General features: G+C 43.4%; 1 protein-coding gene across 3 annotated transcripts in view; it reads right to left on the bottom strand.

Annotated features, from left to right (window-relative positions):
* Positions 1-2,559: 2,559 nt before the first annotated feature.
* Positions 2,560-17,440, bottom strand: part of DCBLD1 (discoidin, CUB and LCCL domain containing 1) — a 53,350-nt gene continuing 38,469 nt past the window's right edge. Inside the window, exons 6-15 of one of the 3 annotated variants that reach the window (XM_074368434.1) lie at positions 16,757-16,890; positions 12,526-12,566; positions 11,355-11,570; positions 10,838-10,962; positions 10,271-10,430; positions 10,075-10,182; positions 8,053-8,137; positions 7,772-7,821; positions 6,645-6,764; positions 2,560-4,631 (exon numbers count right to left, since the gene is read on the bottom strand). In XM_074368434.1, coding sequence (XP_074224535.1) covers positions 4,120-4,631; positions 6,645-6,764; positions 7,772-7,821; positions 8,053-8,137; positions 10,075-10,182; positions 10,271-10,430; positions 10,838-10,962; positions 11,355-11,570; positions 12,526-12,566; positions 16,757-16,890 — 1,551 coding nt within the window. In that variant the 3' untranslated portion in view covers positions 2,560-4,119. Of the gene's footprint in view, positions 4,722-6,643; positions 6,765-7,147; positions 7,358-7,771; positions 7,822-8,052; positions 8,138-10,074; positions 10,183-10,270; positions 10,431-10,837; positions 10,963-11,354; positions 11,571-12,525; positions 12,567-16,756; positions 16,891-17,440 lie in introns of those variants that run through there. The other 2 variants (XM_074368433.1, XR_012508655.1) reach the window with 2 other exon arrangements.

A 17,440-nucleotide genomic window follows, 5' to 3' on the forward strand; every position in this document is an offset into this window, starting at 1 on the left:
CAGGCTTTCGCTTTTACTGAGATGAAGATAACAGAAAAAGAAGATAAAATCAGTAGGTTTTAAATTATTTAAAAGTAGGAATCAAAGCCAAAGAAAATACCATGACAGTGTAGAAAAGGGTGGGTTTGAAAAATAATCAGTAGACCTTCCAGAAGTTTTTTTTAAATTGACATTAAAACCTCAGTGACTAAATTAAACAGCAAGTCAGATAGCAGAATTGGGAATTTGTAAACTGGCATATAATATGTAATCATACAATGCTTCTCGTGGGCCAGACAGTGCACTAAAAGCTTCATTTAATCTTCACAACAAGCCATAGGTGGGGGAGAGTCTTTTTTTCCCCAGGTAACAAGCAAGGAAACAGGCACAGAAGTTACGGTTCGTTGTCCAGGCAGTCTGAAGTCTGTGCACTCAGTGAACTCAACCACTATGCCATGTTGTCTTTCAGCAGTTTACCTAGAAGGCAGCACAGAATGATAAAGATGGAGAGTAAGAGAGATGAAGAGATATGGGGGAGAGAACGAGAAAGTCCAATGAGCATCCAGTGGAATTCAAGAAGGAGCGAATAAAGAAAACAGCAAAGAGGCAAGTGGTACTGGAAAGAAGGAGCTTTTCATCGTTGATAAAGATGAATCCTAAGAGTCTAGAAGCACAAGTCCCAAGGGAATACAGTTGCATTCACAGCCAAACACAAAATAGTAAAATTGCAGAGTATCACAGGCAGAGTGAAAATCTTTAAAACCTCTAGGGGAATTTATTCCCAGACCAGGGAGAGGCTGGGAGAGAGACCCGAGGTGGGAGATGAGCAATCCGTAGTGGGCCAGGAACACAGCAGTGTGGGTTCAGAGAGGTCACTGGGTGACTGGATGGGCTGTGTTTATGGACAGGAACCACTGGCAGCACTGTATTCAACCCTCGCTTCTCGTTCGTTCGTGGGACTCAGCTCCTCCCAGGTCCTGGCGAGAGCCTAGGCATGCGCTCTCTCGACTGGATTAAGTACAGGGTGAGCATTGCTCTCAGAACCTTAATAACTATCTGGTGCATGAATGAATGCAAGAGAAGCATTTTGAGAGTAGTGAGGTCCAGCTGGTGGCTGCACTTGGATTGCTGAACTGATGTGTGTATTTATGCAAGGCTGTGTGGTGGTGGTTCATGCAAGGCTGTCTGTGGTGTCTACAGTTGTGCCTATACTATGTGATTTTGATTTCTGCTAAGAATCTAAAGCAGTGTAAACAACACAGAAAAACCTCTAGCATCCTTTCTAGATGTTTTCTAGGCTGATTATAAATATTAGTGCAAGTGTAAATAACAGTGATAGAACCCAGTTTCAGCAGCCTCTGTGGTCAGTGGAGTTGTTTGTCAGAGCAGATGTGTTTCTGCCACAGTTGAAAGAAGTGACAGAATCCAATCTTTGCCTCCCACTAGGATTTGATAACATAGGAAAAAAACAAAATTGTCTCATTCTCACCTTTTCATATATGCTAATGTTGCAAAACAATGAAAAAGTATTTTTCTGCTCTTATTCTCTAGTTTAGGCTTGGCTTAGTTGGGTGGAGCAGACTTTTCCACTCACCCATTCTGGGCCACACAGTGAGGCCATCCTGAGGAAGTGGTGTTCTGACACCAAGACCTGTTTGCCTCTTTCTGTCATGATTAGATCATGAATACAGAGAATAATGTGATAGATGGACACAGCTCTCCTGTAAAGAAGTCTGTTCTTACGGACTGTCCAAGTCTGTTCTTATGGACGAACATTTTAATGCAAAAATTATATGCAGCCCAAGTGTTTCCCAGTTAATTGTTATCTGTAAGTCCTGGAGGAAGACACACTCACATCCTTTTTACATGAGAGGAAACTGAGGCTCAGGGTTATATAATGACAAACTGAATATACAAATAGATCTGTAAATAAAAACAGAACTCTGACCGGCAACCTATAGCAATAAGCATAGGAAACTAACTCACTGTCCACAGTAACCAGCCTAATGTTAAGTCGGATTTGTAGGAAGTCAGACCACTATTTCTGGTAACAACCAGGAAGCCAAACTAGAACGCCTGAAACAGTCCACCTCAGATGGCTGGGATTTGATTAACCCACAGCTTCCCTAATTTTTGTCCCCACTTCCAACGTAAGACCAACCAGAGGAGCCACATGTGCACCTCAGACCAAATACAGAGGATGGCCCGCTTCTGGTTAATCCATCCTACCGCTTCCCCAGCCACCAGCCTCCCTGCAGGGCATACCTGAAGCCCTCCCTTTTCCCCACCACAAAGTGTTCCCACTGCTCTGCTGCCTTTGAGTCTCTCTCTGCCAAAATGCAAGTGATGGTGGCCGACTTCCCTGCTTAACAAGTCTGAATAGCCTTCACTTGTTCCCACTTGGTCTTCCTTTATTTCCACAATAACTGGCCCGAGACCCCGCAGCTACTGTGTGGCAGATCTGGGTCTGGAACCACCACCTGTCCGACTCCAAGCCCATGCTCTTTCCACTGTACCACTTGCCCTTTTATGGAGCCTGAGCTTCCAGCAGGCAGGACACCAATGAGAGTCAGGGGCACATTGGTTTGGCAGAGTTTATTACAATTAGTATGCATAGAAAACAATGTAAACTCCACAAGGTAAATGGTTTATCCTCCACAGTAACCACAGATGGTCTGCTGTGACCATCCAGCACCCTGACTATTTCAACGTCTATATGTTTCACAGAAAGTCGTAGTCATACAAAAAGGATTATAATACATTTTTTTAGGGAAAGGAGTTTTTGGTCCACATTTTCTATTAAACAAACATATACTTTCCTCTTTGGCAAAAGGTTAAGTCCCCCCCTACAGTGAACTCACAAAGCAGACTCAGATAAAAAGCACTGAACATGAGGTACAGCTAAGGTCTGGGCTAATCTGGAATTACAGATACATACTTAAGGGAAAATTTTTTCTTAAAAAATGTTGTTTCCAGCCAGCTTAGTAGAAAAGCTCTATGTAGATTTGGCCTCGGTCACTTTTGTAAGAACATACTTCAAATAACTTTTTTGTGTTTCAGAGTACAATGTGCTATTTCTGAAGAAAGTCATGAGAAAGTGTGGGCATCTGACCTCAGCAGTATTTTCACTCTGCGGCACAAGAGCATCTGACACAGTAACTCAGGGCGTAATTGCTGTGCCACCTTCATTCAGTTTGTTGAGAAAGCAGTTGTGGTTGCTGTAAGTCTCAGCATCTGGCTTTACAGACAGTTTGAAAAGGCAAATTTGCATGTGAAATGAAAGCCGTATAGTATCTGCCAGGCCAGAGGTGAGCAAGAAGCAAAGTATGATGAAGGCCGGCTGCTCAGAGAGCCAGGTCCCTTAGGCCGAGGGCAGGGAGGTGACCGCAGGCCACAGAGACCTCCTGCTCCTTGCAGGCCCTGGTGGGCCACTGCACACTCCCACCTGAAGTGGAGTCTAAGGAACAGGCAGCTACTGTGGTGGTTGTGTTCTGTTTGTTTGTTCTTTTTAATCTACAATCATAATTGCTAACAACCACCCTGGTGTGCTTTTCATGCTTCAAGTAATTTCATTCCTTCCAGAAGAAGAATGTTAACAATGCTTTTAGGTCTCCATATCAAAGGAAAGGAAATGAGCCATAATAGCAAGATTAAATTTAAACAGACCTGCTGCTAACACAGTATCAGATAAAATATATTTAAAAAGCAAACATACTATTATATACGTTTTTCCAACAGCTGCATTCTGGCACTTAACCTCTGTGCAGAACTAAAATCTGCAAAGCAAACTTAAGTTACTTTAATTCTTGTTAAATACAACTCTGTACAGATTGCACATTTTACACCGAAGCAGCTCAGTATCACAGTTAGAGAAATGAAAATGCCATCTGAAAATTTTCATTTTTCTAGCCCAGCAAAAACAAACAGACGCTGGCCCTAAGGCTCAGAACAAAACCAGCTGCACAACTCTGTAAACAGTGTGAGAGGCGGTCTCTACGACTCCACCGCAGGATCCTATGAAATCGCGTACACGTACACACACGTACACACACGCACACACACACACACGCGCATCGCCCTCCTTCCAGTGCGGCACGCAGCCTGGCTCTCAGTACCACAGCAGGTTGCTTTCACATTGTGTCACAGCAGAGCGGTCATAGCCGTCTGGTTGAGGGGTCTGAGGCAGTCCCTGGGGGCCGAGTAGGCAGCGTCGGTCTCGGGGCCGGCCTGGGGCTTCTGGTAGTCGGGATCGGCGCGCTCTGCGGCCAAGGCGCCGCCGCCCTTGGGCTGGTCGTAGCCCGGGTCCGCGGGCGCGGGGCCGTGCGGCAGCTGGTAGCCAGCGGCCGGGGCGAAGCCGCCGGACGAGAGGGAATGTTTGTGCGCCGGCCTGGGCCCCGGCACGCGGTACCCGCTCCGCTCCGAGAAGGTGTGCGCGCGCGCCAGGTGCCGCTCCACGATGGGCGTGGCGTACTCCGGCTCGGCGTGGGTCAAGGGCAGGGCGTACTCGTGGCGGCCCGCCCAGAGGGGGCAGTCGTAGTGGCTGCCGGCCTCGGCGCCCCGCCCCGCCTCGTCCGCCTCCGTGTCCATCGGCCGGAAGGTGGAGCCCTTCCTGGTGACCGTCCCGGTGCCGATCATGAGAGGCTGCTGGTAATCTGAAATCCAAAGGGCAGACGTTTGAGCACCCCTCCGACCCAGCCACAAACCGGCTGTCTGTAGAGCGGGAACTCTGCCAAGTGCCTGCCCTGTACCAGGCAGGAAGAGAAAGACCGAGATGTCAAAGGCGCGAATGCCGCACTTGCGGGCTTACACAACCTCACACCTGCTTTAGGAAGCCTCAGAGGCCCAAAGGTACTGAGAGGCGCGGAGGTTACCTTTAACCACCTCTAGGAGTATAAGAGAAAATACTTCACAGAGCTCTTAAACAGGCTCTTGAAATGCCTAATTTTGGAGGTGGAGGTAATACTGTGAGGAAAGGGAAAAGTGATTGAACCCACTGACAATGAACATAGAGCGTGATGTGGGCTAGAGGATGAGCAACATGGAGTAACTTAATAGGATACAAAGACCAAAGTTATAGGGTGGGGGCTAGTGATAATGGTGATGGTAATGATAAAGCTCATGTTTACTGAGTTCTTACTTGGTGCCAGCCATTACTCTATGATATTAAGATATCAATTAAATTCTCCACACATACAAAATACCACTACGAGGTTGGGACTATTATTCTACTTTACAAATGGAAAACTGAAGCAGAAAGAGATAAAGTAATTTTTCCAACATCACACAGCGCATAGCCATTGGGGCTAGAATTTGAACACATGTCCCAAGTGTGAGCTGTCATCCATATGCTAGATCATGGATGGCACTGAGTGCTTTGCTAGAAAGTATGGTTTAATTCTGTAGAAACCTACCGAGGGAGACTGAAGAGGAAAAGGTGGGGAAAAACAATAAAAAGCTGAGAAATGAAACATAGAAGTCACAAATTAGGGGACTGGCAGCAGCTTTGAAAGGGCCACTCTTCGGGGACAGGTATCAGGGGAATTTGTCACCAAAGATGTATATATGGTGGGAGAAAAGAGGATGCTTCAGGTCTTAAGCCCTGAAAAATGGGACGCCCAGTCAGAAGCCACTTGGAAAAAGTGCATGGAGCACATGTGGGGAGGGTTGGGAACACTGGGTGTAGTTCTGGATCCTCTGAGGAACTGATAACACTTGCAGGTGATGAGGTCCAGCAGGCAAGGACTGACTTCTTGGGCATGGGGAGGGAAGTCTGGGCGTGAGCGGCAGAGCAGACAGATGTGAAAGGAAGGGCTCTGCTGGGAGAAGCTGCACTAGCAGCTGAAGGAGAAGAGTAGGAAGCAGAGGACAGGCCAGGGCTCCTCCCTCTCCTCGCTTCACCCCCACGGCAGAGCGAGCACCGTCCTGGGAAAGGAACAAGGAGTTGGATTTTGGTTGGAGGGTTGCTCCCTTTTGCCCCTGAAGCAGGTCAAGCTTTCTGACACAGCGCCTGGGAACTGCTGGTTCCGTAGGCCTAGGGCACGGCCTGAAAGCCCGCACTTGTAGCAAGCTCCTGGGCGCGGCTGCTAGTCCTCAGAACACACTGTGAGTAGCAAGAAGCTAGAGCCGCGCTACTCAGCGTGTGGCCTGTGGACGCCTACGCGTCTGAGAACTGTTTGTGACAGGTCTGCAAAGAGAGAAGTGCCCAGACAGGGAGCAAGTGTTCAGAAACAGTAATTTGAGAGAGTAGTTTTATGTCTTTTGAGTCTAATTAAAAAATTAGAGCTATGTATTTTAGTATGTCTTTTAAAAAATGTCATTACTACTACTAATTTATAAAAATATTAGTCCTTGATGTATTAGAACTTTTTTTTTTTTAAAGCAAAAAATGGATCCTTCCTCACAAATAGTTGGGAAGCCTGGCTCTAGACAATGGCTTGTCTGGGACACTGAGGCCATTCTGATTCCTTCATCTCCTACCTCCTCTTCCTCAAGGGCAGGAGCTGTACTTAACTCATCTTAAGTTTAATTAAGGGCTTTCAGGTTTCAGTGACATTGCAGGACCATTGCTATGAGAGTCATTATGGCCCCTGCAGGTATGTAAGAGCCCCTCCCCCGTATGCAGCCCCTCCTAGCTAACAGCCCTGTCACAGAGGCTTGGTACTTACCTGCCATGTCACTTGTGATGAGATCCAGCTTTTGTGATACCTCCTTTTCATTATTGTAGCTGATGGTAAACTCAGCTGACTGATGCCTAGCAAAAGGATATTTGATCTGCTTCCAACAGTCTGGAATAAAGACAAGAAACAAACCTGTACATACCTCGGAACACACATACTCCACGACGGGTTCCTCGTTAAGGCAGAGGGCAGGCTGCCTTGGCCCCCGAGCGAGATAAATGCACAACCACAGCTCTTCAGCTATGTGCGGTGGAAACAGCATGCTGAGGTCATTACAACAGCAGCAAACACCACACTTTGTGCTGGGCCTGAAAATGTATTTGTGTAGCCCTCAGGTCCCAGATTACCCCTAGGTTAGACCACCTGGCCAGAGGTTTCCCTAATCTGCACTGACCCAGCATCTGTGACTTTGAGGAGTCAACACAGCTGGCTGTTTAGAGCCTATGGAAGTGGAGTTGCAAGTTGACCTTGAGATTCTCAGGGATCCTGACCTGCTGACCTCTCTCTGGACCACAGATGACTCGTTGCTTGGCCATCCTGTGTCCTATGGATTCTCTGAAACCTGCCCAGCTAGTCCTTCCCCCACTCTTTCAGACAGAAGAGTCCAGTAGAGGCCTGCAGATGCCAGAGAGTGCTGGACAATGTTCAGTTCACAGATGGGGCTTTTCTAACTTCTCCTTGATGACAGGCAGGGTGGTGACCTAAATGCCAGTTGTCCGAAAAAAAAAAAGTTTTCAAATGATAAGATGTTGAACAAAAATAAAAGTAAACTGGCTATGAAAATCTGAATTAAAGAGATATGATATAATATATTCCTTCCTTATAGGCTTAGAGCCATTAGTCTACTTAGAGCCATTATAATTAGGTTTATTTATTTGTTTGTTTATTTGATGGAGGTACTGGGGATTGAACCCAGGACTCTGTGCATGCTAAGCATGCACTCTACCAATTGAACTATACCCTATCCCCTACTTTGAGCCATTAGCTCTTATTTCTTTAGCCATGTAAGGGTTTTAATGAGGATCTGCTGATTAAAAGCATGGTTAGGTCCTTTTCATCAGCAGATCCTGTTTCTTCCTCAAAGACAGAATAAAACTGTAGAGTTTTCAACCAACCTGTTTTCTGAATCTTTGCTGATCCATAAGTATTTCCTTTCTTCTTCCTCCTATCAAGACAAAAAAATCCCACTGAAAAGGCTTCTAGAGGGTAATTACTGTTCATAAAATAATACTTGATACTTTCTACCTCTAGCCAACTTGTTTTTAAAATGTAAGTTAACATTTTATTGTAGAAGAAGTAATGTTGCTTTTCTACACACGAACAACGGAAGAGTAAACTTGGTTTTCTGATTGTTTACATAATTAAAGAAAAAAAATTTTAATGTGAAGTCACATACCTTCTAAGGACCGCGAAGATTCCCACTGCAGCCATCAGCAGGGCGAGGAGCACCAGTGGAATAACAAGAGTTGTGATGTTTATTCCTAAGAAGGGGAAAAACCACCACGTTACAACAGAAATGAACAGTAACCGAATCTTACAATCTAAAACTGGACATGATTTGAAAGAGCTTCAACAGTTTAACATACAAGGAAAATAATACATGCTTGGCATTTACCGAAATTGGAAAGGAAAAAGGATTCAAAACCCTGGCTAAAGTTTAGGAAAATAAAATTTATCTTTTTTTTTCCCCCAAAGGCACCTTCCAGTGTTACTTGGGATTAACATTCACTCTAAGTTTGTTGCTTGGACCATATTAGATTCCAAAAATCAAAATTGAGGGGGAAGGTGTGTATAGCTGGGCCACCAGCCAGGAGCTATTCAGGCAGGTGGATGATTTAATAAGCACAGGAGAGCTCTTAGTTTGGCTTAAGCAACCAGTTCCCCCAGACGGTGGGCGAGTTTGGACCTGTGTAGTAACAGAGGCTCTGGGAACCAGAGCTTGGGAACTGTGGGCTGAAAGGAAATGCAGCCTGATGATCTCAGCAGCATTTCCACTCTGCTGCGTGAAACACCAGAGCGCGTCTTCCTACAACTGTCTTTTTTAAGGAGGAAGGTCGCTAAAACAGCCACTGAAGAGGCCCCAAGCTTGTAGAAACTGAAAACTAAAGGATAAATGTTTGTTCTTCACTCTTTTCTGTGTTCCCTGGGAAGAAAATAAAGGAGTGATCAGAAGTAGAAATTGTAGTTCATGAAAGGGAGGATAAGAAACTTAGAAGGGAACCAAATTTATGCAGATAACGGTGATGTTACTCATAAGAGTAGAAATTTGGGAAAAATATAACAACTTAAACATCCAATAATACGGGAATGGTTAACTAAATGATGGTATGTCCATATGAAAAAATACTATAAAGATATGTTTTTCAACTATTTCAAAGCATTGGAAAATGCTCATAATACAGTGTCAAGTGAAAAGTGTCTGCTACAGAACAAAATACATGGTGTGCTACCATTTTGTCTAAAAGTTATACCTATGGTTGACTGCATAGAGTGGAATATGCTGATTATCTGTGGATGCTGATTTATGATTTTTATTTTCTTATTTATACATCTAATCTTTCCAAATTTTATAAAATTAATAAGCAAATTATTTTATATTCTGAAACAATAAATGTATTTTTAATATTTATTACTTGAATAGATTATACATTTACATGTTCAAAATTCAAAAAGTAGAAAAAGCCAGGGAGGAATAATTTAGGAGTTTGGGATTAACAGGTACATGCTACTATATATAAAACAGATAAATGACAAGGACCCACTGTAGAGCACAGGGAACTATATTCAGTATCTTGTAATAACCTATAATGGAAGAGAATCTGAAAAAGAATATGTGTGTGTGTGTATATATAACTGAATCACTCTGCTGTACACCTGAAACTAGTACAACATTGTAAATGAACTATACTTCAATTTAAAAAAATTTTTTAAGTATAGAAAGGTCTGGAATGTAATGTCTCCCTTCTACTTCTGTTCCTTCTCCACAGGAAGTGAAATCATGTTTCTTGACGTTTTCCCAGATATTCCCCGCTTTCACACATGTGGTAAAGCACTATATAGACTGTTCTGTACTGTGCTTATTATTTTAAGTTGTCAGTATATCTCAGAGGACTTCCTATATTACTAACACACTCTTTTTTATGGCTATATATTCCATGGTGTGGAAGTGTTATTTTTCCATAAAAGATTTCCTTAGTTTGAAGGGCACATACATTTACTTCCAATCTTTTTCTACTTAAAATATTTCAGTGAGTTGTGTGAAAATATTGGTCACTTTATACATGTGCAGATACCTGTGGACCAACTGCCCCCAGACATTTATATGACAGAGGAAAAAGAATTTTGTTAAAGCTACTGTATTACTGGATAGAGTACCAGTTATATTCCTTAAGAATCCACAAAATGATAACTGCTCTACCTTCTGGCATTTCTTCAGAGGGGGTGGGTTTTGAGATTGTCTCATCTTCTCTTTTAGTTGAACCAACAATATTTGGACTTGTTTTGCGCCACACCAATGAGTCATTCCCTGAGAGAGAAGAGAGATTGGAAAAACCACGTTAGTAACACCACCTTGGGGAAGGAGACGACCAGAGTCCAGTAACTCACTGACTCACCCTGAGTCTCACTTGGTGTAATCTGGCAGCCAATGAGCTCCACTTTCAAGGCTATCCTCTGGTGCCATGTCTGGGGGATAACTCGCACATATCTGGCCACAATGGGAGGGATGAAATTGTTCCGCACAGGATCCCGGAAATTCAAGTTGCCCTGAAACACCTGTCGCAACAAGTAACTCTTACCTGGAGATTCCATTCATTTCTAGGTCTTATGATTTTTATCTTCTTATTTATATACCTAATCGTTCCAAATTTTATAAAATTAATATGCAAATTATTTTATACTCTGAAAAAATAAATGTATTTTTAATATTTATTACTCAAATACATTATACATTTTCATGTTCAAAATTCAGAAAATATAAACCTGGTTATAGGAAATCAAAGCCAGGATTCTATGTCTGCTGTATTTTTATTGACATGCTTGCTGTTGACAACATGAGGCTTTGCAATCAAAGGCTAAGTAACCCGAGGGGGCGCTGTGCATCAGTTTTCTGGAAACACATTGATGAAGACATTTGGAGGTCCACTCTCCTACTCAGTTCTTTCCTCCAGAGTGTCTCTTACCTTTTCTTCATTATTCACAATTCCTTTATAGGTCTTCCACTTGGAGTCATTGTTTCTGAAGTTCATTACAAAACTCTTTACGTAAAAGTTGAAATTTGACTGTGTGGATCCTGTGGTCCTAATTCCTTGTAAAAAAAAATGTATGGGTTAGTTTTAAAAATATGTTATATATAGCATGTATTGCAATTTCAGGTTTCTTTTTTTTCCCCCCTCATTTGAAATTTCAAATCATTTTACAGGCCTACTTTTCTTATTTGCATTTAAAAACGGGATCATAGATGAGTGTTTTCACACTGACAACATGCCATAAAAAGGGTTCAGCACCGAGATATCAGCTTTCTAATCCATACATCCATATTTACAACCTGCACACAGGCTCCTCCCACAGAGACAATGTGAAGATTTGTTACTTTTCAACAAGACGTGGAGAACTTTGAGGTAGGGACACCTAGGCAAATCGAAAATATAATTTCAACTGCAGGTCATTTTGCTTTGTGAAACTGCACTGTGTCACTACCTGTTATTTTCTTTTTCTCTCCCAAATCTATCCTCAGCCACTCTCGCTGTTTGTGGTTCTTGCTCCTGTCCCCTGAAGCCCACGACGGGCCTTGGTCCTGAAGTCGGGCTTGGCCAGGAGACCAACGAACCTGGTCTCCAGCCTCATTGGTCCACTCCCAAGAAGAAGAAGCTCTGATTTGCCTGTCAGGTTCCAAACTCAGGGATCTGTTACAACCTAGAAAAAAGGGCAGGAAAATATTTCAAATGTAGACACAAAATGAAAGCAAAAAAAGCAAAAAAAACCCAAGTAACCTGCTTCACCTAGAATTATTCAAGTGATTTACTTCTATTCTGATACTGAATCTACTGTTTAATTACTAGTTTGTGAATGATCCAGACTTGCATTTCACCCGTTGGTGCTGTGGTGTCTCGAAATTGTTGCTGCTTTTCTTTTCATTGGACCTATATCCCCTATTCGTGACATCTCTCTGTCCCTGTGTAGATTCTCCTTTCTAACCCCCTAAATTCACCCTGATTTCAACAAAGCACAAAGTGTCTTAAAGGTTTAAAATGCTGAGGTTCCTCTCCCTTGATCAAAGGGGACTCCACTCTCTGTACCCTTGAAGAGCAGTCCATTAGGTGCTCTGAAGATCAGTAAGTTGTACCCAACATCACCCCTGAGAGCTTAACTACACCACGTCCAAGACCAGGTGGAGGTGGCAATAACGGCCAAGAAGACAAGTCCATATTATTCTCCTTGAACTATTTTATATGTGAGGGAAAATATTTACACAGAATATATTCCATGATGGAGGGGCTAAAAAGCCTTCATTCTATATATTCATTTTCAATAACGTCATTCCAGATATAAATCAAATCGTACAATTTAAAAGCTTTTTTTTTCCTATTATAATCTAACGTAAAGGAATTTATCTTAAAATAAATGTCATTTCAAATTTTCATTTTTGGCAAAAGTCTGAGAGAAACTCTAAAGAAAAATATTTGCCGTTTAATACTAATTGGGTCTCTTGCCTTATGTATTTTTAAGCCACAGCACACTTGGTGCTATGTGACCTGAGGGAAAAAGAAGAAATAATCCTTTAAACTATTACCATCTGAGGGGTATGGAAGACTAAACTACCCCTGAAGATTTTAAAATACCAAATTTTTAAGCAAAGCGTGATCCTTACCATTGGAGGTAAACAGAAATCGCTTGTCTGACAGGGAACCACTGAAATAATAAACACAAAGACGAGGAGGTGAGTTGCTTAACTGGATCTTAATGACGGACATACCGCTACAGCAGGGGCTCCGGGCCTCCCCACACCTCGTGCGGTCCTCGCAGCCCCCGGCAAGGCCACAGTTATTCTCTCAGTTACTGGTATTTCACAGACCAAGAAACTTGGGCCCATCAAAGGTAAGTGACTTTCCTAAGTTCATACAGGTACAAGTGGCCAGGACTCTTGAGACACTGCTTCTGAATCAAACTCCTGTGCTGCTTCCATCAGCGCACACCACGCCATGCTGTGAAGGGAAGCACTGTGCACATCCACAGTCTCTGGATCGCCCTTAAATCCCAGCTAACTAAGATGTGGTGATGGAGGCAGACAGGATGACGGTCCTGGACAGTCCCTTTACTCTATCAGTCACCCCACGGCGCCCTGCTGGCCGTCGACAGACACGGAGACCCTGCCACTGTTAGAAGAATGACCCTGCCATTTGCTAGCTGCCTCCTCTCCAGACATGGCCACTCCTTCCCTGAGGGCTTCTGCCCCTGCAGTGTGGCTCGAGGGACAGCCTCAGCCCAGTCTCTCTCTGGTCACAGTCCTGCCTACTGCAGCGGCCACGCCAGGCCGTGAAGCAGCGCCTGCTCCTGGATGACAAGGTGCAGCCAGAGAAAACTCAGCGCCTCACTGACCGGTCCTGAACTGGGCCTTCACCACAGCAAGGCAGCCCTGCTCACGTGGCATGCACCCCGGGCCTCTGGACCCTCTGGTTCCACGGCTTGTATCACTCTCCTGGGTAAGCTTATCAAATCAGCCTTGTTCTGCTGTTGTCCCCTTCTGTGGAGGAGAGATCCCTAAGGCCTAAGGTCACATTTACCTTCTTGTAAATTCCTCACCAACTCAATGGTGCAACGATACACAGCACAAATAGAAAACTTGGAATCCTCAAGAATTAATCTTATGTGCGTTATACTTACTATGTTAGATACCAGAGGTGAACAAAAAAAGGTAGCTGTCACTCATTGTCAATCATTTTACAGTCTGAGAATGCTGCTTCCTATTGTAAATGATTAACTCCGAGTGCTGGGTGGTAATAATGGACAGAGAGTACTGAAATGTGAAATCCACAGAGAGCCCCAAGATAGTCTGGACAAGAGTATAAGAACCTTCACAACAAAGGTTTTGTGGGTTTTTTGGTTTTTTGTTTTTAAGAAGTAGCAGGTAGTCAAAGTCTCTGGAATGGATTTTCTCTTTCATATTCTTCGTCCACTCTCAGGCAGAGACTTCATCAGCCTGGTTTTCCACATAAAGGTTCTGTTATAATCTGTGCCAAATATAATGCAGGCACCCGTCACTTCGGACAGGAGGAAACGCAGGTGCACTTTCCTCGGTTCCCGGTCAGCTGCCAAGCTGGGGCGAGGACCCAGCTCTCCTAACCTTTGAAGAAAGGTGCATGTTGTTGCAATTCAGATTTAAATTTTTGTTACCATTTATTTAGAGCCACTCTTTGACTGACTTTTCCATTTTCTCTACTGTTCCTGCACTAAATATTAGTGACATTTGGCCCAGAGAAGCCCAAATAATAGTGCTGCAACCCGGATCACATAAATGTTCTGTCAGTGGCACAAAACATTAAAATGTTTATTTTGTTGCTGTTGAAAAAGAGAAGTTATGAAAAGAAGGTTAGCTTTGGAGTTAACCCTGAGAAGATGCCGGGGACGGCTCTGCTTCCAAGATCCCTCTGCCTGGCTTTCCTCTAGTATCAGCTGGAATATGCTTTTCCGTTTCACCCAGTCAAACTGACTAAATACAGCCACCTAGGAAGAACTCTGTAGACAAAAAAGCTTCCTCTTTAAAAAATGAAAACGCCCTCGGGAGAATGGGGTTCTAGGGCATTCACACATTAGAGTGAATGAATTCAACCAGATTCCAGGAATTGTCAGTCTTCCCAAGGGACTGTAGAAGTGATCAGGAATAATCTGATATAAACACACAGAAAAGCCTTCCCTGCAGATGGTCTGAGCCATCATCCTCTGTGTGAGGTCAGTCGCTCTTCCTGATTCCATTCTGGTCTCCTCAGATCCAGGAAGTGACCCGACCCGGGATGAATCCCAGAAGAACCGAGATATTTACTTTAGGGACCCTGTCTTCCTCAGAGGCAGCGCTTCCTTCTGTGTTTCTTCCTGAACGCCAAACAATGATGTGTGGGAACAGAAGTTCAATGACCGCATGTACAGTGCTTCCCGCACAGCAAAACAGCACAGGTCAAAACAGCTGCTCCCTGAAGATCCGGGAGTGGAAGCGAGGGGAAGAGACAGAGCGCACAGCTCGCTGCAGGCCGACAGCCCAACCCACGGAGCCAGAAGGGAGAAGGGGCCTGGCCGTAATTCTGGGCTGCCTATCTACTCCCACCCAAATAAAAACTGGACAGTTTGTTCAAACAACTATATGGGGTGAGGAGCAAAACTCTTCCTAATTCCTTAATAGTTTAGATTTCCAGACTCTTATTTTTGAAGCAAAGTGTAATATCAAATGAGATAAAGTGACTTCCTACATTTTAAGTCCAGTTGATGTAGCAGAAGTAATTGAGAACACTATGTCTACTTCTATTCAATAGATTAAAGAATTTTTCTTCAAAATTAGATAAAATCCAAATAGTACAAGTTAAAATTTTTTACTGTCCTATTTTTTGACAAAAGAAGCATTCAAATATATACAGACATAGGCAAGCGACTCCAACAAACAGATTTAAAGCCAAAGGCCAGTTCTTCATTCCTATTTGGAGACAGCAGCAGCCAGCAAGTCCAGGCCACAGCTCGTTGCCTTCCTCAAACAGCACCAGAGCATCAGTGGAGCAAACCACGGAAGACATAGAGGAACGGATCCTCGCAGGTCAAAGTCAAGCAGACATGTAAAGCTTACTGTGCATAAAGTAATCACGTTTACTATAAATCAGGATATACATTTTAATTTCCAAAATTTAATTATAAATTTTAATGTTCCAGAATCTGAGGCAAATACATAAGTGAAAAAATGAATACACATATGTGTATGAATACACATACATATGTATATAAAATTCATATGTGCCTATATAATATAAAATGTTATTTATATATATATATAGTACATATGTGTGTGTGTGCAGTTGGCCATATCCACAGGTTCTATATCCCCAGATTCAACCAATCATGAAGTGAAAATATTCAGAAAAAAAATTCCAGAAGGCTCCAAAAAGCAAAATTTGAATTTGCCTCATGCTAGCAACTAATTACATGTATTTACAACTCTTTACACAGCACATACATTGTATTAGGTGTTATAAATAATCTAGAGATGATTTAAAGTACACAGGAGGATGTGCCTAGTTATATGTAAATATTATGCCATTTTATATAAGGGACTTGAGCATCTACGGATTTTCATATCCGGGGGATCCTGGAACCAACCCCCCAGTGTGGCTGGAGGAACCCTGTTCCCTCACTAGGTCCACCCATCCCAGGGGAGTTTCCCTCTGGACCATTCCAAGCTGCCTGTTTATAGGGGTGGCCATCTGGAGCCCAAGACTGGTCTATATTTAATTCTAACAGCTCTAGTTTTCTACTCTAGAAGCTGAGGAAACCTGAAAGCAATAAAAGCTGAGGCCGAAACGTTTAAAGTAAGTGACATTTTTCTTATGAAGCTAAAAGATCAGAGGATAACACCAAAGAGAGAAATTAACAATGTCAACAAAAGCCATATTTTTTCACTTCCCAACTATTACTCATCTTTAAGAGACTGTGTCTAGGGATCCTCCAGGGAGTTCAGTGGTTCTGCCTGGGTTTCAGTCCCTTGTCTCCTTTAGTATCTTTGGTAATATTGGCGATAACCAGTAATTTATAGAAACTGGAAACACTGAAGAGGAATAAGCCTTTATACTCCCTCCCACTGACACACCTGAGAGCAGAATACTCTTTTGCCCTCTACTTCAGACGTGAGCCATTTTAACTTACTTGTCAGCATAACCAGTGAGCTTTTTTATTGCTACATTTGTCTTCCACATTGACACCATAAATGCTGCTCTAAGCACTCATACATATTTTCCCCAGTTGACAAACCCTTGGTATCACAGGCCTGCAGCTCTTTCAAAATTGTGAGCTGATTAATTATGCCTGCAGGGTTACCTTCCACTCAGAACAAAAGGCAAAGTACTTACTCCCTTGAGAGCACACCATTGGCCAGGATTCCTTCATAGCGACTTATCCCTTTCTGCAGAAGCACGTTGATCTGACCACCCACTTCATCTGCAATTATTCCCGCATGGATGGCGGCTTTGCACAATAAAGAGGTCTGAAACACAGCAACATCATTGCTTAGAAATTACTCATCAACACATCTGAACTACAGTGGGAGTTTTCCACTTTGTCACAACTTGTGGTCAGGATCCCTGCTGGACCCATGACATAGCTCAATTATAATTCATTTAAATAAAAAGTAGACAACTTTGGAAGAAAATTACTGTGTAACTATTTGAGAAGAACATCAGAGTCACCATATTTATGTGGACTAACTTAGGAACTTTCCACTAGGTAGGAAGGAAGGGAGGTAATTTACTGTATTCATGGCTCCCAGTGAATAACGCCTATGGTGGCCGTGCCCTGTGTAGTCACCTCCCACACCGACTCTGAACAGGACCCTGTCGCTTGCTTTGTTCTGCTGCAGGTAACGTGGCCCTGCCAACCGCCACCCATGTCGGTGAGGCCCCTTAGACTCGGGCCCCGGATGATCTGCCACATGAGTAGAGCTACAGGAATATTTCTGGGCAAAGGGAGCTTAAGAACCAACCAGCCCAAACTGCTGACCCACAAACTCATCAGCAGGGAACACGGCTGTCAGTTCA

This window comes from Camelus bactrianus, chromosome 8 (assembly GCF_048773025.1).
Source record: "Camelus bactrianus isolate YW-2024 breed Bactrian camel chromosome 8, ASM4877302v1, whole genome shotgun sequence".
Classification (NCBI taxonomy): Eukaryota; Metazoa; Chordata; class Mammalia; order Artiodactyla; family Camelidae; genus Camelus; species Camelus bactrianus.